We start from the raw sequence: 22,372 nt of genomic DNA, 5'->3' as shown, positions 1-22,372 counted from the left end.
ATCTGAGAATGTCCGCGGTGGCTCTGCTGCTGATGTCTCAGGACTTCATGGATGTTCCCAGCAGCCTTAGGAATATCTGGTGACGTGTGACATATGGCTGCAGCGCGATGGTCAGCATGAGGTCGTCATGCCAGGACACTGCGGGTTCATCATGGCTGCCATTGTAGCACCGGATTGACGACTCTCGATGCAAAGGGCGAAGCCACTGCTGATGCCCGAAGAGCAGGTCAGTCCCTCACGCCATGCCTACCAATTCATGCCTTCACCACACTGTATGCCCACAGTGCCCCCTATTTAAAAGCCAAGTCAACTTACGCAGCATAGGTAAGACCACCACGCCCAGTAGATGACCGCTGCCCCCTGATGGAAGTATTACAGAACGCACACAGCGAGGTCAGGAGTGCAAGTGTTATGGAGGAGTAGAGGGAGAAAAGCAGACGATCGGGGGGCCGATGAGACGGTGGAGGTGGGCTGGCAGAAGGCCGGCAGGGGGCAGCGCCAAGCCGTGTGACGAGGAGCCTCAAGGTGAGTCATATAGCGCCCCCTCTGTGCGTCCCTTGATCTGCGTGGCACACCTGGGGTCCTGCGATCAGAATGAGGTCACAAGGGGACTTCACGCCACAAACACGGGGAGGAAACAGCCGAGGACTTGACCTCTCGACCTTTGCAGAAATAAGGGGACAGGACTGGCGACCTTGCTGGTCCGAGTGGGCTGTCGTTGGTTCCTCAAGACCCCCAGATGCCCCCCCAATAAACTGGCACTCAGTCAGACAAAGGGAGGCGGGGCTGTCCAAATGACGTCTTTTTATTAGAAAGTCCGCCCCTTCCCCGTCACAAAAAAGAAAACAAACAAACAAACAAACAAAAATGAAAGCCCCGCTAAGAAGAAGAAGAAGAAAAAGAAGTACATTCCATTTGTAAGGACTGGAAGTGGGGGTCTCGCAGAGGTGCGTCCCAGTAGTGCATTTCGAGCTGTAAACACCGTGACGAGCCCCCCACTGAGGCGCCACTAAGCTAGAGGAGCGAAGACGACAAACGGGTAGCGAGACGAGGACTCGGACCCTCCTCGCCGCTGCACAGCCACCGACGGGCGGAGACGCGATACGATACATAGGAGACACCGGAGTGCCAGCACCAGAAGATACACCATGCAGCCTTTGTGAGTAAAGAGAGGGGGGCTATCGTGGACCCTCGACGGGCTCGTCTCCTGCCTTCTCCAGAGGTAACTGTTGATTGCTCCGTCTTGAGGCTTATGTGCCGATGGCTCCGACGACTCCAGCCATGACTTGTCCTGCAAAAGCAAAGGGCAGAGGGTCTACGGGGGGCAGGTGGGCGCCGGGCTGGACGGTGAGAGATGGAAAAAAAGCCCACCTGAGACGCAGGTCTTCTCGCACTCCTCTTGAGTCTCAAAGCGGTTGTCATTTCCGTCACATCCTCCGTACCAGAATCGCGTGCACTCCTTCAGTTTCACATCGTAGTGCCACCTCAGGGTGAAGTTGGCACATGGTCCTTCGACTTTGTCAAGCTGGCAGAAATCTGCAAACGTGAAGAAAAAACTGTCAGGGTGACACACGGACGGGCAAAGCAGAAAGCGCCAACTCCTACTGGCACCTTCTCCAAGGTCTTGCCTGGCATGCTGAAGCCGCTTTGGCCGTTTGGTGGTCATCTCAATGCCAACTGACCATCCGGCAGGGCAAATGCCACACCAAGTCACGCAGCTGCGTGTCCTGCTGGACGCGCGGAGCCCAACCTGGCATTTACGTTTATTTGTCTAGCAGACACTTTTACCCAAAGCAAGTTACAAAGTAAACTTCAAGTGTGACAGGACAAGGTGACCAAACTGATCACCACAAGTGAGGACAAAACACAAGGCCAGTATCACCCAGCCAAGGGGTCTTCTCGAGCCGTTGGCATGGAGGTGGGCAACTTGCTCCACCAGCCACACATGAAAAGAGGCTGATGCAGAGCTGGCATCACCGGATGCCATTGATCAGCAGTCGAGTGGTCGAGCATTAGGGGTTTAAAGGTACAGGGTGCCGCGGTGGCACACGCCAGCAGTGAGTGGCAGCTGAGCGGACCGAGAGGAGCCGAGCCGAACACAGATGGGTGCCAACCAGATGCCTACACTGGGCCGATTGTTCCGAGCTCAAGTGCTGGATTTTCCCAGGGAGCTTCGTAATAAGTTCCACATTGGGCACCGATGGTGGCAGAGGACTATGAATAGACCTTTGTGTCTCATGCGCTGCGGTCTAAAAAAAGCATCATGGGAAGATGGGGAGGCCTGGCCAGATGCCAAGGGTGACCTGGAGTGCCGCTGGCCTGGCACCACGTCCTACTCCTGTCTGTCCAGCACCCTCACGGTCTCCAGGCCTGCAGGAGGCGCCGCTTGCCCTTTTGGGGGTCCCCGGGGTGCCCGTTGCGTGCATTTAGTTCTGTTCTCACGCTTTATGGGAAGGCGGGCAGAGATAATGAGCCACACTGCGGCCCGTGGGGACGTTTCAGGATCAGTCACCGAGCAGATGGCCTTCATCTGGGGGAACCTGACTGGCATGCTGCTGATGGCCTGCCTTCTTGGGGCCTGCTCTGGTTGGCATCCGGCCTTAAACAGGCACTAGAGTGGGCGCACTGGCACAGCCCTCGCTTCCCAGTTTTCACTCTCGTGTTCCTCATTTGCACCCTCCGCCGATAAGTGCTTGCACATGTGTCTCCCTTGGTGATTCGCGCCCGCGTCCTCAAACATTCAGAGTCGTTAAATAAAACAATCGGAGCATTCAGGGCCGGGAATTAATGACTTCATGTTGGAAAAGCTTATGAAGTGGAGCGGCAAAGTGGGCGAGACGTGGAAGGAATGACGAGACGGGCACAGTGGCGCATTCACGGCCCTTGGCGCATCCGCCAGCTGACCTTCTAGACGCTGATGGGGGGCCAGGCCTTACAGACCTGGCACCCGAACAGACGTGTCCCACCATGTGCACCACCCCCATCCCCAAAGGCGCCCACCTACCTGGGAAGCGGACGTCCTCCAGTCGGGGGGCCGGCATGCTGCTCTCGGCGGCTGTGGAGAAAAAGTGGTCGTCGGTTTATCCTGGGGGGACGTGGCGGGCAGCAGAGCTGGCGAGTGCCAAATGAAGCGAGTGGGCAGGCAAGCGGGCAAGCCAAGCAGCGGGGGCAGCCAGGGCAGAGTACTTACATGGTCTCAAGCAGTGCTTAACGCACTCGGCCTCAGATTCAAATCTATTGGCATTCCCGCCACACCCTCCGTACCAGAACTGGGTACAGATCCCGCTTTTGGTGTCAAAGAACCACTTAGCCTGATAGTCTTTGCACTGCGCTCCGGGGTCAAAGTTCAGAGTGCACGGATCGGTAAGCCCCCAAGCTAAAACATGCAAGAATAATAAGAGACATGGGGGTCAGAAAAGGAGCAGCTGGTCAGCGGCCCGCCGACGGCACTGGTCAGTCCGTACGTGCCCACGCCCGCCCCGCCCCTACTAGATGGAGGTTCAGACTGGCACTCCGGGCAGACGCGAGGCAGAAGGCCAGACATGAAGTTGTACCCCAGGGTGCCCGTGAGAAAGTCAGCTGTGCACAGGCTCTTGGCACCAGTCCGGAGTGGGCGTCTCTAACGTGGGTATGCGATGTGGCATCCGCTGAGTGCCAGAGCCCTCGGGGTGCTCCTTCACTTCTGTGGGGCACCGTGAGGAGACGACACGACAGACGAGCGGCTGTCACCATGACGGGCGGGTGCGTCACGTGCCTTGGACGTACAAATGTGACTTCATTACCAGAAACGTGGTGACCACAGCCTGCGCCGCATGTCTGTCTGTGCTGAACGGGGGGGCTGGTCACCCATGCCACAGTAACGAGGGCCCCCCCCCGTAGTAAACAGCTGTACCAGAACATGCAGGGCGCCCGACACGCCACCCACGGGTGCCCCCCGACGTCGGCTTTTTAGACGCTATGCACATTCAAGGAACATGGCACGACGCCAGAGGTCAAGGATGAAAGTTCAGACGGCCCCCTCGTCCGCATCCTTCAAACCTGAGCCACTCAACACTGACCGGCTGTTGCGTTGTCCACCGGCTGCGTGTCCGGCTTTCCTGGAGTCTCCTGTGGCACCGCACTGGCGTTCACGCCCGCTTCGGCATCTCCTCTGGCAGTCACCTTCTCAGCTCGTCCTACAAAAGAGACCAACGTCATCACAGCGCAGCCCCTCGCTACTACAGGGTGTGAGCGGACTGACCGCACAACAGGCCTCCCTGGTCATGTGACTCGGACACGGCGTGCGGACAGGAGGTCCCGGGTCACATGATGCGGTCATCCCCCAGCAGCCTCGTCAATAAGGACCAATTGAGGTCACATGGGCTTTCTGTCCTGGGACCACGCAAAGTCCCGTGTGTGACTGGCTCGCCTTCTGCCTGCTCCACCCCCCACCCCCCAATATAAGCCACACTGCTCAAGTGGCGCCAGTCACCGGTGACCACGGAGCCCCAGAGCACAAAATGACAGGCTTGGGACATTCAGGGCACAGTGTGACAATGGGCACAAGACTGGCTTTACCACAGGAAAACAAAGGGTGATGGGTAAAGGGTTAGGAAACCACCACGTGATGTTAGAAATGGCGTCCAGCAGCGGTCAGTGCGCGGACGATGTGATGAGAACACGTGGGTGACGACACCAAATACGAATGCATGTAAAGAAACTGAGGAGTAGGATGAGGAAGAATAGCAAATGTGAGAGGTGGACACGCAGAGGACTCATGGGACGGGGCAAATGTGTGCCCGGCGTGAGCCTGGGGAGGGTATGCCTGGGCTTTATGCCACCTTAGAGAGGCCTCATCTGCAGCACTGGGTGCACTTTGGGACAAAGCAGTTCACAAAACGTCCAGAGGAGGGCGTCTTTAGAATTGGAATGGGCACGCGTCCGGTGGCTCCCTGGGCGAGGCTGCGGTAAGCTGACGCCCACCCAAATGGCAGTGACCAGGTGGCGTCTCGGCTCTAAACTCACCGGTTGTCACCGTCCCTCGGTGCAGAGCTCTGAGCTCGCCGGCCACGTACTCGGTGACGAGCACTCGGTATTCCTGGCTGCTCTCGAGGTCGCGGATGAAGAGCTCGCTCTCTGTGACGTTCTTCCTCAGCACCAGTGCCTGGTCGGCCACTTTGGTCACCGTCACCTCATAGCGCGCGTCCGCCTTCTCCTCCAGCTTCGCCCACTGCAGTACTGCGCTGTCTGCGGTCACGTTCGTGGCGTGCAGGGTGGCGCTCTTGGGCTCTGTGTGGGGAGTAAAGCCAAAGACATGCGGTGACCGCATAGGGTGGACCCGCCATGACGTGACCCCTAAAGGGCAGGTGGAGTACCTTGGTGCCTACTGACGGGCTCCGTCGGGATTGTTTCTTTGACGTTCCTGTGAAAGAAAGAAAAGAAGATTGGACTTGGTGTGGAATTCGGGAGCTGAACCCTGGGTGGGACACGAGTGACGGGCTGCACCCTACTTACTCCTGCTTGTGTGGCGGTCTGAAGGGGGTCTTCATCGGGTCATCGCTCTGGAACCAATCGCAATGCTTACGCACCTCCATCGGAAGGTAAAAGGCGTTCTCAGCTGCAACAGAACACACGGTTGGCATTTGCGCCGCCACACTTTGCTCTTTTGATCCTCACCCGTCCATACTCACCACTGATAAACTTTGGAATTAAACGGGCAAACCGCTGCAGGCGCTCCTCATAAAAGAAGGACACCTTCTCCACTTTCTTGAAGAAGACATCGGCGGGCTCGCTGGCCAAGCCGGACAGGTCCTTGACACTCGCTTGCTTGCCAATTCCGAGCACCACGATGAAGAAGCCTCTGCACTTGGCCTCCACCACGGTCTTCTGCAGCCGTCCCAGGTCACCTTCAGGTATCTCTCCTGTCACCATCAGCACGATGACCTTCAAAGGACGAGGGTGTGGCACTTTGTGAAACAAGTCCTCGACGGTGTACTCGATGGCGCGATCCAAGGCCCGCACTCCTTCCAGCTGAGTCATCGTGTTGGCGAGAAAGTCCTTAATGCCCTCCTTAGACGAATAGTCGGTCAGGCCCACCTCCACCCTGGCGGGAGTCGAGCTGCGGTTCCGTTTGAACTCGAAGGGTGCGTGCTGGACGACGGCCACCCTGGCGTGATGCTCTGATGCTTTGGGGTCGGCGGTGATCTCCATGTGGTCCACCATGCTGGCGATGTAGCGCTTCATTTCCAGAAACTGGAGGGGGGTGGTGGTCTCTGAACTGTCCAGGATGAAGGCGATATCGATGTCCACGTCAAACGTTGAAGATCTTCTCTCTCTTGATGACACGGGGGGAACAAAGTCACAAGAAGCATCCGGGCTGCAGAAATCTGTCGGGAGAAATGGCAGGAACATTGTGAGTGGCATCTAATGGGGCATCAAGAGGCATCTCGATGGCAGGCGCCGTCTTACCCAGGCAGACGTGGCAGTTGACCACCTTCTTGAGGGCCTGGTTAAACTGGCCTTCTGGAGCAGGAAGCGTGAGAACTTGCGCCATGCCAGTTCCATTGATCTGTGCAAGTGAGAGAAGGAGATCAAAGAGAGCGCTTCACTACAAGCAATGCCAGGCAGAAGTCGGGGTGAACTCGAGGGGGCACGGCGTCCGCAAGACAAAAGCTGGAGAAGGAGGGCATTGATCAGGGAAGCTGGCACTCCGGGGTGAGGACTGACTGCCCCTTGGTCATCATGGCGGGCACATCATGGCTCCCTTGCCCTCATTGGGGGCATTCGGTGTGTTTGTTGGAATGAGATTCGAGCCAAAGGCCTAGAAATCACACAAAGGGGGAACGGCGCCACCTACTGGGCGAATACATCTGAGCAGGGTGGCAAAAGGGGTGCCGTCTGCCTCAGTGGGTTAACAGATTGAGCCACCTGAGCAGAGCCGTATGCCCCGGTGACAGACTGGCCTGCCCGAGTCACCCTGATGTCTCAACGGCTGCCAGTGTGCTACTCCAGCATTTAAAGCCGTGCCAAGTGTTTTTTGGCCTGCACGATTGCACCGATTGATTTTTCTGGGATAAATATGCCACTTCCCGCTGACCAACTGGAGGGGAGCCTGGCAGTGGCAAAGGCTGGGTGAAGACATCAATTGGATTTTATTCATAGACACAAAAATGATGCCTGGCTGGGCTGCCATGTTGGCCAGCGCCCACATCATATGGCGTACAGACTGGCCCGCTGTCCCAGTAGTCCGGCAAATGCCCTTCTGGTTTGTTTCTCGTCTGTAAACTGGGAGGCCGCGGTGCCTTTTAACATTTCGACTGCTCAGGTGTCATCCGTCAGTCTTTGAAAAAGCACAAGATATTCTTGGAAAAAGTCCATCTAACTCGAGTTAACCAGAGAAGGTGGCACTCGGCCGCCCTCTCGATGCCCGACCCTGCAAATGGGTTTTCTGCATCTGTGTGGTCCCGCCCGCCAACGTCACGGACTTGTAAGCACGTCATTCTAAAAAGAAAACTTTTTCTTGCCCACCGTTATGGACCCCCAGCCCCCGACGATGTGCCCGTCAAGGTGCTTGGTCCCCCTCACCTGCACAGCCTGGGCGAGCACCCGGTCATCCCGGGGAGTGAGGAAGACGGTAGAGATGCCAGAATCGTACAGCTTCATGGCGGCCGTGCCCAGCGTAGCGGAGCTCTTGACGGGCGCCCCAGTGAAGAAGATGGCCACCTTCCTCATGAGGAAGCCGCTGCGCACTCGCTTGAATGTGTTGCGAGCCACGAAGTGCATGGCCGTCTCCAGACTGCGCTCCTTGGTCGTCGCCAGGTACTGCAGCTCCTCGATCTTCTGGACCAGGGGCTTCTTCTTCAGGTTGTCGGCAAAGCGGATTTCCGTGGCGACCTCGTTGTTGAAGGAGAGCAGCGCCACCCTCGCCCCTCGGGGACAGTTGCTCTCCGTGATCGTCAGATTGTTGACAATGCTGAGGATGGTGCGTTTCATGCGGTTAAACACCTCCCTGGGCACTCCTTGTGAGGAATCAACAACGAATGCCAACTCAGTTGGGTACAGGGGGCACTCCTGGGAGCCTGGAAGCACAAAGAGCCCCAATGAGTTGTGGAGCCGAGCTGGACGTGTCCACATTTCAGAGAATTACAGGAGCCCCTCTGCCCGGGCAGGTGAGGTGACCCTGACGCTACATGAGACTTGGATTAGCAACAGAAAACGACTTACCGTAGCAGCAAGCTGGAAAGAAAAGAAAAAAAAAATGTGTGAGAAACGGCCAAGGCAAACCACAGCAGCAGCACACGGTGGCCCACAATGTTCTTCATCAATGGAAAAACATCAGAGGAGCGAGCGAGGCCCGGCACGGCCAATGTGACGCCCCTCCGTCCTGGCAGCAGGTCTGTTTGTCTCTGCAAGGTCACAAATCACGCAGCCCCCTCGACACCCACACTTATGGCAGCCCTCCCTACTTACGGCATTTGTCCCGTATGTTCTTCACAAGGTCACATTGCTGGAATTGAAACAGAAGGAAGAGGAGCGTCAGACCCCCCCGTCTTGAACGGTCATTTCAAGTTGTCCACAGGCGTGAGCGGACTGATGGAGGAGCGGCGCTAAAGCCATCGGCGGCGACCGTCACACAAGGGCAGTGACAACACAGAGAGAGCACTTTAAACCACCTACCGCTATGCCTGCACCCCGTGGTCCTTTCTGACCCTGTAAAGGTGAGGAGAAAAAGCCAAATGAAGACCACCGGGGCTTGCCCACAGAGTTACAAATCGCATTGGCATTCACTCACGTAAGGTCCTGGGTAGCCTCGCTCTCCCTTTTGTCCGTCAGGCCCGACGTCCCCTGCGTTCCCCTGAGGAGCAGAGAGTAGCACACATGAGGAATGGCTGGCGTCCCTTCTGTCATCCTTTAGCAGAACCTCCATTGTCCAGTTTTGAGGTCACTAGGATGGGAGGGCACATCCCCAAACATTTGCCCAGGGGGACCTACTGCTGGGAATGAAGCAGACATGCGGGAAGTGGACAGTGCCTGGCCGAGAGACCCGGACCCCCTCTCCTCAGGCCCACCGATGAATGTTGAAGGCTCTTGAAGACCCCCTAGTATCGGGACATGCGGTGATGAGGACCCCCCGATGTTCTCCACCATCTGTGCTTTTCTTACTGACGTTGCCACAAGGCCCTCTGGCGGACCTTCTGGACGGACGCGGTGGGATGTCACCCTGGTTACGTGACCCGTATTCTGCTTGAGGGGCTCAGACTCGGCCGCTGCCTACGCTGGGACGGCCCATTTTACAAATGGCTGCTTTCTCACAAGTCAAATGAGGTCAGCCTGACTCACCCGTCTGCCGCGGTTTCCTTTCGGACCAGCAGCTCCTTTTGTTCCACCGTCTCCAGCTTCTCCCTGTTCAGAAGATACAGGAATGGAAAGATTGATCTTAGCTGGCAAGGGGATGGCAATGAAAGCGCGCTGCGCTTGCACAACTGGGAGCAAACCAGAGGACATGATGAACAACCTGGCAGTGCCCGTCGATGGCTTACCTTGAGGCCTTGGTATCCTGGGAAGCCCGAGTCCCCCTGTCAGAAGACGACAAAAAAGACAAAATACCAGTCGTTATATGAATGTCACTGGCGTTGGTGCCCCATTTCTTCAGTGGGAATGGAGGACGGACCACCAAGGACTCGACTCCTGCTGAAGGTGTTAGTCTGCAGACCACAATCACACACCTCAATGGGCTTTAACAGGCCCTGTTCACCTGACGGACCCCTAGCCTCGACTCTCTACGACGACAAGGAAAACTCCCAAAAAACAATGCAGGAAGAAACCCTGGGAAGGGCAGCCCCCTTCTGGGTAGGCTGGGCATGCAATGGGGGTCAAAAACAGTAAAATACAAGACAAGGCGGGTGGCTCCTGCTTCAGATAGCATCTGTCACATAGATGCCCGTGTACGTCGTTACCTTTCTTCCTTTCAGTCCTGATGTGCCAAAGCCATCCCTTCCATCTTCACCCTACAGAAGAAAAGAAGGAAATGCTAATGAGAGTGCCTGGCACGAGTCCATCTGGTGAGCTGACCCTAGACGGGAGCAGCCGGCCGCCAGGGTGGCAGATCGAAGGCCCAAGTGTCCACTCAGAGCCACAATGCCAATGTGCGGCGGGGAGCTCCAAGCCCCAAATACTCCCAGGACGTGGCAGAGTCCTCCATTTTGTTTGTGTCAGCAGGTGTGTCCCTTTGCGTGATGTCATTGGCACTGCCTGCACCTCTGTGCCCACGATTGTGGATTTCCCAGCAGACCTCAGTGTGCATTTTGCACCTGGCCACTGACTTTGGTTCGATCTCCTGCCCCCTCTTATTCTCTGCCACTGTGGCCCTCTGGCTTTTGGTTGGCACGCTGGCACTTGTCACTTTGATGCGTGGCCTTCACTCACCCCCTCATAACTTTAACCTTCACCCCTTTTTGCCGATTGTGGCAGATCACTGACGCTCCAGGCCAGAGAATGCCAGTGTTTAAGTGACCCTGTCACTTTTGGTTTCATTTACTCTTTGTCCTCATTGGCACCACTTTGTATGGCGATGTGTGACGTCAGGCCGGCTCTGCTGTTGCCCGCCGTTTTCTCGTTTCTGAGCTGCTCAATTTCCTTTGAAGCTGGACAAATGAGAAGCACTCCCCCAACCCCCCCATTATCCTCCAGACAGATGAGAAAAACCAGAAGCCAAAGGTGGCCAATCAGAAACAGGCAGAAAGGTCAAAGGTGCAAGGGGAGCAGCAGAGAGAGGCAGGCCTATCTAAAGCAAAAGGGGGATTAAAAGACGAGACACTCTGCTGGAGACCCCTGTGGAGACCCTCAAGCCTGACTACTGCCCAGCAACCGTCGCTAAGCAACAGAAGAGGGTGGGAGGCCCTTTAAAGGAAGTTCTGCCCGACAAGGCCCTAACCCAGGCGGCGGGCACCTACCGATTCTCCTCTGGGACCCTGTGGACCGCCCACTCCTTTGTCTCCTGGATCGCCCGGTTCTCCCTGGTGACAGTGAGGAAGACAATGCAGATTTACTCCTTTGATCTCATAAACACAAGGGCGTAGTATGAAGGCCGCTTTGGCCTTTGCTGTCGCGGCCTCACCGGCGGCGTTGTGCCTTTGTAAAGTGAGTGCGTCACCTGGGTGGCACTCCGGGTAAGGATCAATTCAAGGGGCTGCGTGATGGGAAAATTGCCAAGGGGCAGAGTAAGATCTTAAAGGAAATATTGAACACAATCATGGACCCTCAAATTTGACAGAAGGGTTAGCAGCGGCTTTTTAACCAAACTTGGTGCCCAGTGCCCGCCTGAGTGAAGAAGAAGTCATTTGCTAAGCGCAGGACAACAAAACTATGGTCTTAGAATTCACGATGGCCAGATGCAGTCTGTCACCCGCTGGTTTGGTGGCACAGCCCTTCACCTCTGCTTCATGCCAGCTTCGCATAGCAGTCACATAGCCCGGAGGACACACCCACTTCTTACGGTCAGTTGCCGGCCGCCATGCTCCGCAGCATCGACTAGTTCAGGACTGGACGCTGGCATGTCTCATGCGCAGTAAGTGGGCAGCGCCATCCCCTCGAGGATCCAGTGTCCTCAGTTCCACTCCTGCACCACTGGTGTTGCTTGTGTGGCTTCTGCCAGTCTGCGTGGGCCTCCCAAAGGTTAACTGCTGTGAAGGTGGGCGCTTTTCGGGTTGTCTTTGTTAAAAGAGGGATTTGTGTGTGCAGATGTTTTTGTAAATCTGACCCTTGTGCTGAGCTGTCACTCCACATTGGGTGCCCCGCGCTGCCCTCTGCGTGTCTGTGCGCCCAGCGCCAGTGGCGTCCTCGTATGTTTGTGGTACTGGTAAACATCAGAAGACAAAGACTAAACAGTTGGCCTGACAGAAGGGGTCTTTACCAAACATGGGCACAAGCGCCTCGTGCCTGAAACAGACATTAAGTAGACCCCCGCCTGTCTGTGTGTCAAGTGGAGGACAGCAGCCCCCCGCCGTCCCCTCGTACAACTAGAAAGGCAGTCAAAGCGACCCTCTGAACGCTTACCTTCCTTCCATTAGGACCACGTCGGCCACGTTCACCTGAGGGGCCAACAGGACCAGCAACACCCTGCCAAAAAAAAAACGGGAGACCACTGTAAAGCAATCCGGAGGCGGAGCGGCAGGCGGACACTTCCTGCTGAACGGAACTCACCCTCGGGCCTGGATTGCCGTTCTCTCCTCGGATCCCAGGAGCGCCCGTGGGGCCCAGCGTGCCCTGGATAGGCGAGAATAACAAAGAGACTGGTAAAGGGTGGCATGGCGGCTCACTTGGGGACAGCAGCACCTTTCACTTTCGGGGTCAATGCTTTGTGTTTGTCACGTTCCCGCTCCCCATCTCTTTCAAGACTTCTGCATTTCTTGAGTCAGCGACTTACAAAGGGGGTCAACACAATTGAGTTACGTGCGGCAGGTCAGGTGGTCACCACACGCGAGGAGGAAAAAAAAAACCAAACCCTAACTAAGTCCATTGGGCAAGCTGGAGGTGCCCACAGGTGACCAGGCTGAGACTTCAGGGACATTGGTAGGGGGGCAGCAGATAAGAAGGGCAACCAGAGACTGGAGTGGACCCCAGTGGCCCTCAGATAGAGTGGCCATCGGGCTGCCATGTTCCTACATAATGACACGGGGAGGTCAGAAAGCGGACCAACAGAATATAACAAGGGGCAGAACAAGGAGTTCCGTGAAAGAATGAGATCAATGAAGACATGCGCCAACTGAAGAAAAGCAAGATCAGGGACCCTGGCAGTGGGCAGGGTGGCGACAGGGTGGCAACGTCTAGAGATGCAGAGCATCGGCTCGCAGGGGTTGCCTTTACGTGTAAGATGACGTTCCTCCACCCGTAGAGAGACCGCTAAAGTGAGGGGGGCTTTCATGAACCCGCTCATCGCCACCTCAGGCTGCTCAAGTAGCCCCGGGTACAAAGACAAAGGCCAGGCCTGAACACCCTCACCCCCGGCTCGACGTCACAGTGTCACAAGCGGAACTCGGGTGACACGTCACCTCCGTAACGTCAGACAAGGACAGACTCGAGCTCCTCTAACTTCTTCATCCCTCCTCCGAGATTCATTTCCTTACGGGACCTCCATTTGTCTCCCGGGCTTTCTTTTCGTGTCTGTCCGTCTTCACCCAGCAGCGTCCTGAAAGTGCTGATAACACTGCAGTTGAAACGCGAGCCCTGCCTGTCGGTGGTCTCCCTCGGTTAACCCTGTGTAGCTGCCCCTCACGGTGGGCTACGGCCTCCTCCGATTCCTGTTGTTTCTGCCGCTGCCGTACCACAAAGGCCGAGGAGTAAGTAAATGTCTCATCACCTGAGTTCCTCTTGTTCCTGAGTCTCCAGCTGAGCCCTGAGGTCCTGGTGCCCCAGAGACACCCTGAAAACAGAAAAGGACGTCCATGTCAGCGATAAGACGGCTCAACAGTTCAGTTTACCATTCAGGCAGCTGGCACACACTTTACAAATGTCTGACGCAACTGGTCACTGGCCAGACAGCCGAGCGCTCCCACCACTGGCTTTGCGGGCCCCTTGAGATGGCATGCAGTGGTCACTGCCAGAAAGCACTTCTTCATCTGGTGAGTGTTGCTGCCTGACTCTGGTAGAACCCGCCCGTACATTTTGCCCGGGTGTTTGTTGCCAGTCTGACTCAACAGCCTCAGGCACTACATGCCAACTGACATGCCATGGCCCAGTCACACGGCTATGTGATGGGCACAAAGCAGCTCAGAGTGCACGTCTTGGGATGCGAGAGGAAACACCGGCGGCCATCAGGAGCAGGGTGGGCACGTCTCGGCTCAACGCAACTCTCCTTCCACACGTGTTAGTATGCTGGGCACATAAATCCATGTGCCATTTTAAATGACTTTAGGGACTTTCAGCAATGGCTACTGCCTCATATCACAAGTACAGTACGTTGTGTTACAGTAGACAGACAATGACAGACACAGAGTGCATTCCAACAAGTGACGCTTCTCCTTTGTGACATACCTGTGGTCCAGAAGGCCCCCTTCTACCGTCAGAACCCTGTGAAAACACAAGCAATTAGAAACGCTGCCTGACCAAGGCTTGCCGGCGGCACAGTGGCACACATGCGAGTACGTCTGGTGGTGCGGCCATGAAAGCCACCTTTAAGACGGCTTGTCTCCCACCAGTGGACATGCCTGGTTGTGTAGCGCAGCCTGAATGTGTGAAACTGACCCCAAACATTCAGCTGCCGCCCTCACAAAGGGCAGGTGCCCGGCAATACCCAGTTGTCTGCCATTAGTGAAGCAGATGCCTTTCAATTTGATTATCGTGAAAAGAGCACATAATGGTCTCAGCGCTGGCACGTAGAGAGCGTTGAGAGCTCGTGCTTTAAATAACATCATTTGAATCTGAAATGCCCATAGAGGAGCATCTGAGAGTGTGCCAGCCTGCTGCTGCCATTTACTTCCATGTGCTTAATAACTTGAAACAAAATGACCACTTAGCAGTGAGTGTCATTACCCTCTTTCCAGGAACCCCGGGTGTCCCCTTGATGCCATCTTCACCAGGCTCACCCTAAATGAACAAAAAGAAACTTCAGCTTCATTCCTTAAGGTCTCGCCTTTGGCGGGTGCGCTGTACAGACCAACGCAGAAAGACGGACATAGACACTGATGTACGGATAACGAGGGAGGGGGCCTGTGTGCCCCCTTCTGTCAGCGGGACCCACTTGGAGTCTGCTGCCTTACCATCGGCCCCATGTCTCCTTTCTGCCCCTTCAGTCCTCTCTGGGTGTTTTCTGTTCCTGGGGTCCCCTGAAAGACAGAAGATGAGCACATCCTGGGCACAGGGTACCACTGCCATATCAAATGAGGCTTTGCAGCTGCCCATCTGACGATGGATTTGCAAGAAACTGTGCCCGGTCAGGAGAGACTGGCAAAGAGCTAAGAAGCAGGCAGAGACAGAGAGAGTGAGAGAAGAGGCACTGTCTGTAAGTGTGTGGTGCCATCAGAGGACGATGGGTAAGATGGTAAGATGAACACAAGGAGCACTCTGGAGAAAGAGAGAAGACGGAGCACAAGACAAGAGGGCTGCTGTTTACAGAAGACGGGAGTTGGCGTGGGGGGCGTCCGTTTTCCACACAACGCCCAGCCAACTGCACAAATCTGCACGAGCCAAAGAGACAAAGCTGCTGTGCAGGTGGACGATGAAATGCAGCAAGGAAACGCAAGCCATCCTGGGAAACGGGAAAGAAGCAGCAGCAAGGAATGGCCGAATGTCCTACCGGATCTCCGCGCAGGCCGCTCTCTCCCCTTTCGCCACTCTCTCCTTTGGCACCCTTTGAACCCTGTGAAAAGGAAAGACGAGCTAAAGAGCTTAGCCAAACACGAACGTGGACAAGACGCGGCGGCTCACAGCTCCCTTACCCGTCCACCGGAGCCTCCCTTCTCTCCTGGAGGGCCTGGCAGTCCCCGGTCTCCCTGAAATCAAACCAAATCACATCAGGCGGTGGTCACAACTCGGTAAGAACACCAAGTGGACGGGCAACACTGGACGCCCGTCTCGTAAGCGCAGTCCCTTCACCTTGCCATCACTGATATCACCTCTCCGTGTTTAACGTGCAGAAATGGAACGCGGGATGAGGCCTCCGAGGGTTAGGGTACCAATCGGTAAAATACGTTGTGTTAGCAGCCTTGGCACCACCATTTCATTTTGAACTGAGCCCATTTTTTACGATGGCACGAGTGCTGCGTTTTGTTTCTTGTAACAAGCACACAAGGCACCAACACAGTTGGAGTGCATTTCACCCGCGAACATTTGGCAAAGGAGCTCAAAGCTGGCAAGCACCAGAGTACCAGCAGGGTGCCACAAGAAGCAGCTGGGGTTTGGAAGGCGCGCACTAACACAGCCAGGAGAATCGCGTAACTTCTTCTTCATTGTTGTGCCCTCCCTCGCTCGCTCTGGGTATGGTCGTCATCACCGCCACCTCCTTTCAGCTCTTCCTTGTGAGGGTCCTGCGAGCAACAATCTCCAGAAAAGCGCTGAGGTGTTCCCAGGACGGTTATGAGATTCAACCCCTGCAGCGTCTCGAGTGCCCCCAGTGGGTGGGCACCCTTGCCACATGGTCAAGTCACCTAAATTCGGATAAGCAGCAGTCCTTCCGACACCCTGGCATGTTGTCATCATCCTGACCCTGTCACTTAGAGAGGGCCCAGCAACCCTGCAGAGGAGCCTCATTTTGCCCGCTTGTATCGATGATCTCAATCTTCCAGCTGTGGCCCAGAGCTCGTGACCTGGCACAGAAGAGATTCCTTGTTGCCCTATTTGGGATCAGGCTGAAGGGTTACGCAGACCAAGTCCAGTAGGGCTTCGTTCACTTTATTTCTGTGATATATATATGTACAGTATAAGGTTTTTTGCCAGCTCCCCATTTTCAGATCTGCCCCAGCTGAAGCCCGTCCTGGGTGTGACATTAATCTGCAGGGACAAACCTGGGGGTTGGTGGCAGAATTGGCACTCCAGCCACCATAAAAAACCTCCCAGTGGTTCCATTCCATACTGAACTGGTGTGGTGCTGAGGTGTCACCCGTGGCCTGGCTGCACTCGGGTCCTAATCTGGGATCCTGAGTTGGCTGGTCGTGTGGTGGGTGCGGCACTGTGCCCTATCAGCGTCTGCGCCTAACCTCCTCCAACAGGCAGGATTTGGGGCCTGACAGGACCAAGTGAGCCTCTGCTGGGCAGACTGGTGAAGAGCCTTGGCTGCAGTTTGGAGGCCTGACCAGTTTTGCTTTGGGTTTGTATTATGAATTGTGTCATTTCATTGTTGGCAGCATTAGCTATTCACTGTGCCACTATATAAGATGGCGTCCCACTATCTGCCTTGATCTTAGCCAGGGCCCGACTACAGCTTCTGGTGGGTGTTTTGGGCCTTGGCATTTTGACCCTGAGCCCATTTAAGTCTTCGTTTCTCGCTGGTCTCCTGGTCATTTTTATATAATTTGGCCGAGCAGTCGGTAAGGACGGGGCACAGACTGACCGGTGAATGGACAGCTTCAGACTCCGCTGACTCTGCCATGTCCTGCTACAGCTTTTGTAAAAAAAAAAGGGCCCTGCTTCACTACCCACCCCTTACCTGCAGAGAATGTGGCATTCATCCCAGCCTCATGACACCTCACCCTCTTCTGGGTGGCCTACTCTTAGATTTCATGAGAGTATTTGTTATATAGTGCCTTTGGTTATCTACTCTAAAGTAGCATCTTCACACCTGCCTAAGCCAATTTGTGTCTGCAGGCCTCAACTGTTTACGTCTCTTCATTTTGAAGGCTCTGGTATGCCAGTCGTTGAAGTGTCTGCTGATCCAGAAGGCTCTGTGTTGAGGGGGCTTAACACCTGAAACTGCGGATAAGGGGGTCCACAAAATGACTGGATGGTCTGACGGGTGTAACGGAGAACAATCACAGTATATAACAGTAAATGGAAGGAAGTTGAGAAATCCAAAAGTAGGGGGCTACCTCCTCTCCGTCGATTCCATCCAAACCAATTTCTCCCTCTTGACCCTGAAATGAGATCGGAAGGACAATTGGCATTAAATGTGCACGGCGGCCTTGTGAGCAAGCTGAACTTGACCAGACAAGAGGGATGGACACCAACCTTCTCTCCAGAGTAGCCACGGGAGCCCTGAAATCAAAAAACAGAGAGACAGAGTGAGAGCCGCTCAGCCGTAGAGACAGTGGCGCGCACAACAGCGGAAGTAGTAGAAGAAGAAACCTGCTCGCAGCGCGTGCGGCACACCGTGAATACAAGGAGGCACATTTAGACCAAAGGAGGACTTTGCTCCTTTTCTTGACTTAAAAACCAAGGACTTCTTGGAAGAAGACGCAGCTGCCTTGTTGTTGTGCACTGCGCTTGTTATGTGCTGCCATCGCTGATCTCATTCACAGACGGCGACATTAAAGGAGGACGGTTGGCTTACTTTGACGCCTCTTTGTCCAGGACAGCCTTGGAAGCCTTGCGTTCCATTCACTCCTGGGGGGCCTCGCTCACCCTGTTGAGAAAGAGAAAATGCGTGATGAGAGAAAGCGGAGCGTAATGGACGAACAAAACGACTAAAAGAAGCAGCAGCCACTGAGGGGGTCCCGAGGACGGAGGGCTTCGTCACTAAAGGAGCCTCCTTGGGGTTTTGCACAAGAGGCCAAACGAGGAGGCTGCTCAGTATATTTAGGATGAGGAGCGCCGGACCCCGTGGGCAAGTTGCTTTGAGGTGAGCTTTCTTTGCCCCTCAAGGTGCCAGGGATGCAGGGCACTAAAAGGAACGGCACCGACTATATTTTGTGCTTGGACTTAAATGCTCGACGTGACTTAGCGTCTTTGGTTCATATTTTCCCTAAAACAGTTTTCTACGGGTTTCTGACCTCAGAGAATCGCTTTAAATTGTTGTTCTCTTTATTTTTTACTTCCAGAACATGTTTTCTGTTTGGTTTTTGTCCTTCTGCGGCTTTGTTGGCCACACAACACTTTACGTCAGATCCCAGGTTGTGCAGAAGACTTCAGCCTGCCATTTATTACGAGACTCTTTGCTTTCTCGAGTTCGGCGGAAGTCCATCTTGAATTCTCATTTGGTTGCCACTTGTTTATCGCCTCACCAGAACACCGAGTGAGCCACATAAAGTGTGATGGGCATCTGGTGTTTAGCCTGTCGCCACCTCACCGCTCCGGTGGGCTCATGTGGACGGCACAGAGCCACGAATGGTTTAGAGCCTTCCTGCTCAAGGCGTCTTTGATAACAGCTGTGGCACACCGGTTGAGGGCACTGCCCCTGGTCACCTCGGTCCCACTGCCTGCCCGCTCCTCCTGCTCTTGTGTGGAGTCTCTCATTCATCACATCCCCCTCCATCGACCTGCACGTTCGGCTAACGGAGGACGAGAGCAGAGGCGGAGGTGAGTGTGCCCTACTGTGGCCCGCTGGCCCCTGCCCTTCGGCGAGCCTGACAAGATAACGGTGGCCCCTTGGAGTTGCCCTCATTTTCATGCACTGCTGTAAACCAGGATTAGTGAAAGCAATTGTGCGCTAAGAAATTTCGGCGCACACCTCGATTACCATACGGTGGGCTACAGGTAAAGGAGAGCCCCCATGAGCAGGACTTACCGGGCTGCCTTCATCTCCCGGATGGCCTCGGTATCCTGGTCCTCCTGGTCCTCCCTTGGAAGAGAATAAAAAAAGAAGAGAAGCTAAAAGGTCCGCTGTGCTCAATGACACTCAAAGTGACGTCGCTTTCCACGGCTGCTGCGCCCCCTTTGGCTCCACTTCCGCCACTCCAAGGGTCCACGTCTGCTTTGTAAAGAGATTCGGGACCGGCTTGTTGTGAGAGACTGTGACACAATCTCCAAGACTTGTGGAAGGAGGCAGAGATAAGAGGACTTGGCAGCCATTCTGTGGCCAAACCGACCAGGGAATGAATGAGAGCCAGTGAGCCAGCAAACCGTTTAATTTGCAGCTAGAAGCTCAAAATGAAGGACTCGTGCAAGATGAATACCTTTGTGCCCACTGGCCCCGGCAGGCCTCTGTCTCCTCGCTGACCAGAGCACTTGCACGGGACACCGCAGCAGGCTCGCTCGGCAATGTTGTCCTGTGAAAAACAGAGCAGAGGGAAAACGCAATTCAGTCCTGAAATACGTGGACACCCGGGAGCGGGACGTGGCACGTGAAGCGAAGCAGCTGCCACATTGGACCATTCAGGTCTCAACCCTGAAAATACCGGAGGATTCAAAAAGGGCTGCCGATGCATTAAATGTGAAGAAACGACAGAAAGGAGACCAACATAAATAAAATGACAGAGCAGCATCGGGGCGTCCTGAAATACCAAATGCACCAACATCCCAGTCACAGCCCCGAACACTACGGTGCCGCCGCCTCACCAGTTCCTCCAGCAGCTCATAATCCAGATCCAGCTGGTTTATCCGAAGAGGTTTGCTGTAGCGGAAGCCACGGCCGAACTCCAGCGACACCAGATCATCGAAGCCAGTTGCCCTCTCCAGGCCCACCAAGACGAAGGCACTCACGTCTATCGAGAGAAGGCAGACGTGAGCGAGCGAGTGAGCGAGCGAGCGCAGACCACCCGAGATTATTCAACTTGGACCTGACCGGAGCGATTTGTGCTCACCTTCACTGCGCATGGCTTCGAGGGATTTCCTGATGTCAGCCAGCTGCTCATCTGCACCATCGGTGAAATGAATGACCACCTAGAAAACAGACAGGAGTCTCCTTATCTTATCACAAAGAGTACGGAGGCCTACTCACTTAGGGTGGCACAGCTCAGTGTGACTGTGCTGACTGCAATGGCAGCAAGGGCCAGGTCCCCAAAACCATTTAATACCCACACTCTGGCACTTGTCTTTATTGTGCAGATTTTTATAAGACATCATGGCCTAAAACACAAGCAGTAGCAGAGCAGCTTCCAGAATATGCCGCCCCTCTCATCAGTCTGTGACGCCACCATCGGCCTCCTTGTAGCTAAAATGGCCAAAGAGGGAGCTTTCTACAGGAATTCCACACAGCCAGCTGGATCTGGCACAGTTGGCATGTCCACCTCATGACACCAGAAGGCTGGGCTTAAATCCTGGCCTGGTCACCATCTGTGTGGACCACCAGGTAGGATTTTTCTCTTGTATATCACAAAGGCGTGCCAGGGAGGTTGGCTGGCAACCCCTAATCTATCCTGCGTGGGTGTGCAGGGGCACATGCCCACATCCCGATGCCACAGGTACCTATATGGGTGGATGGATACTAAAGAGAGATAGGGCTACAGAGAACTCGCCTGGCACCTTATCGATGTAGTCAAGCAGTCCTTGTGCCCGCTACTTACTTTAACGGAGCCCGCCGTGCCGCTGCTCTTGAACTGATCTCTGTAGGCGTTAATCGTTCTGGAGGCCAGGATGTAAGGTCCCTTTGTGCGCAGACCTCTGAACTTCTCCACCAGCTCAGGCTTATAAGCAGCAAGGTCAAATACTGATTTCTGTCCGGCTGCATTTAATGCCAGTATGCCAACTCGGACGGTGGGCACCTGAGTCCCAGAGCAGCTGGTTGGTCTCATTTGTGAAATCCTCTGGAGTGCAGCTTCCACCTTGGACTCCAGTCCCTTCTGTTCTACAAAAATGCTGGATCCAGGACTCACGTTAGTCACATCGAATCCTACTAGGACCTCGAGATTGCATTCTGCAAGAAACGAGACTCACGATTACTCAACAAAACCACGGAAGGGAGGCGTCTAACACAAAAGCGTCAACTGCAGCAGCCACCCGGGCACCTTGGCACGGCCATGTGCTGCCCGTAGCCTTTAGTCACTTATAATGGCCTCAGACTCTTACCTTTGACAATGTCTTTGGTGCCAGTGCACAGCTTGATGCCCTTCATGTCGTCCACCAGTGTTTCTAGGATCTGCTCGTTGAGCTCACTAAGCTCCTGGACATTTACTGCTCTGAACACGGTGGTGCTTTCGCTGCCAAGCTTATTGATTTCATCTTCCACATTGCCCACGCCAACTGCGTATACGCGGTAGCCCTCCGCCTTAAGCCCCATAGCCGCCTTCTGGCCGTCATCCAGGGACTTCCCACCGGTCACGACGAAGGCAATCTGTGGCACGCCTTGGTCTCGCCTGCTTCCAGAGGGCTTGATGAAGTGCTTATCCTGAATGTGCTTGATGGCTGCACCCGTGTTCAGCTTGTTGCCCCCGCGGTAGTTTGTTTTCTCAATGGCCTCTATGATGTCATCTTTGGTCTTGTGGGTGTTGAGGAGAAACTCGTCCTTTACGTCTGTAGCGTACTGAGCCAAACTGATCTGAATGGAGTCCTTCTCATCGTAGATGGAGTCGATCAATCCGATTATGAACTGCATCACCTCTTTGAAATTGTCCCGACCAAAATTAATTGTGCCATCCACGAGGAACACAATGTCCGCAATTTTGGGTTTAATCTCCGGTACTGCGGAAAAAAAAAAAAAAAAAACAGAGAACGAGAGAATGAGAGACAGGAGCAAACAAAGAGGCCTCCTGACATGGAGGGTCTGCCAGGTTAGCACAGCACCAAGGGGGCAGAAGGGAACGCGTTACTCAGAACTACCTGGACATTTGGGGGAAGACGTCTGAAAGTGGCAGTGCGGCTTATCCTGGTACTGACTTTGATACAATACTCACAAAACAGGAGATTCCTCTTGAGGTGGTGCACCTGTGCAAAGCCCCCAACTCTGGCACACACTAACAGGTTGGTACAATGCCAGTGGTGCCATCCTCTAAAAAGTAGCAACTCCCACACCTCACTAGGGGCCTCATGGCTAACGGCGTGCGTAGAATTCGCACAAAAACACGGCGTACGCACAAAGAAATTCAGATGC

General features: G+C 54.7%; 1 protein-coding gene across 1 annotated transcript in view; it reads right to left on the bottom strand.

The window, feature by feature from the left end:
- Positions 1–787: 787 nt before the first annotated feature.
- Positions 788–22,372, bottom strand: part of col6a3 (collagen, type VI, alpha 3) — a 95,092-nt gene continuing 73,507 nt past the window's right edge. The window contains exons 46-81 of the mRNA XM_039754918.1: positions 21,352–21,963; positions 20,850–21,199; positions 20,148–20,226; positions 19,903–20,048; positions 19,521–19,613; positions 19,133–19,186; positions 17,960–18,031; positions 17,638–17,664; positions 17,499–17,543; positions 15,414–15,467; positions 15,272–15,334; positions 14,736–14,801; positions 14,509–14,562; positions 14,011–14,046; positions 13,337–13,399; positions 12,181–12,243; positions 12,034–12,096; positions 10,932–10,994; positions 9,936–9,986; positions 9,519–9,554; positions 9,319–9,381; positions 8,771–8,833; positions 8,656–8,688; positions 8,449–8,485; positions 8,203–8,214; positions 7,564–8,057; positions 6,448–6,547; positions 5,670–6,365; positions 5,494–5,596; positions 5,355–5,401; positions 5,005–5,268; positions 4,059–4,175; positions 3,191–3,376; positions 3,005–3,055; positions 1,372–1,536; positions 788–1,291 (exon numbers count right to left, since the gene is read on the bottom strand). Of these exons, the coding sequence (XP_039610852.1) occupies positions 1,251–1,291; positions 1,372–1,536; positions 3,005–3,055; positions 3,191–3,376; positions 4,059–4,175; positions 5,005–5,268; positions 5,355–5,401; positions 5,494–5,596; positions 5,670–6,365; positions 6,448–6,547; positions 7,564–8,057; positions 8,203–8,214; positions 8,449–8,485; positions 8,656–8,688; positions 8,771–8,833; positions 9,319–9,381; positions 9,519–9,554; positions 9,936–9,986; positions 10,932–10,994; positions 12,034–12,096; positions 12,181–12,243; positions 13,337–13,399; positions 14,011–14,046; positions 14,509–14,562; positions 14,736–14,801; positions 15,272–15,334; positions 15,414–15,467; positions 17,499–17,543; positions 17,638–17,664; positions 17,960–18,031; positions 19,133–19,186; positions 19,521–19,613; positions 19,903–20,048; positions 20,148–20,226; positions 20,850–21,199; positions 21,352–21,963 (4,562 nt within the window). The 3' untranslated portion in view covers positions 788–1,250. The remainder of the gene's footprint in view (positions 1,292–1,371; positions 1,537–3,004; positions 3,056–3,190; positions 3,377–4,058; positions 4,176–5,004; positions 5,269–5,354; positions 5,402–5,493; positions 5,597–5,669; positions 6,366–6,447; positions 6,548–7,563; positions 8,058–8,202; positions 8,215–8,448; positions 8,486–8,655; positions 8,689–8,770; positions 8,834–9,318; positions 9,382–9,518; positions 9,555–9,935; positions 9,987–10,931; positions 10,995–12,033; positions 12,097–12,180; positions 12,244–13,336; positions 13,400–14,010; positions 14,047–14,508; positions 14,563–14,735; positions 14,802–15,271; positions 15,335–15,413; positions 15,468–17,498; positions 17,544–17,637; positions 17,665–17,959; positions 18,032–19,132; positions 19,187–19,520; positions 19,614–19,902; positions 20,049–20,147; positions 20,227–20,849; positions 21,200–21,351; positions 21,964–22,372) is intronic.

This window comes from Polypterus senegalus, chromosome 6, assembly GCF_016835505.1.
Source record: "Polypterus senegalus isolate Bchr_013 chromosome 6, ASM1683550v1, whole genome shotgun sequence".
Classification (NCBI taxonomy): Eukaryota; Metazoa; Chordata; class Cladistia; order Polypteriformes; family Polypteridae; genus Polypterus; species Polypterus senegalus.
Note: the sequence above shows the minus strand (reverse complement) of the source record. Positions and strands in the feature narration are given on the sequence as shown.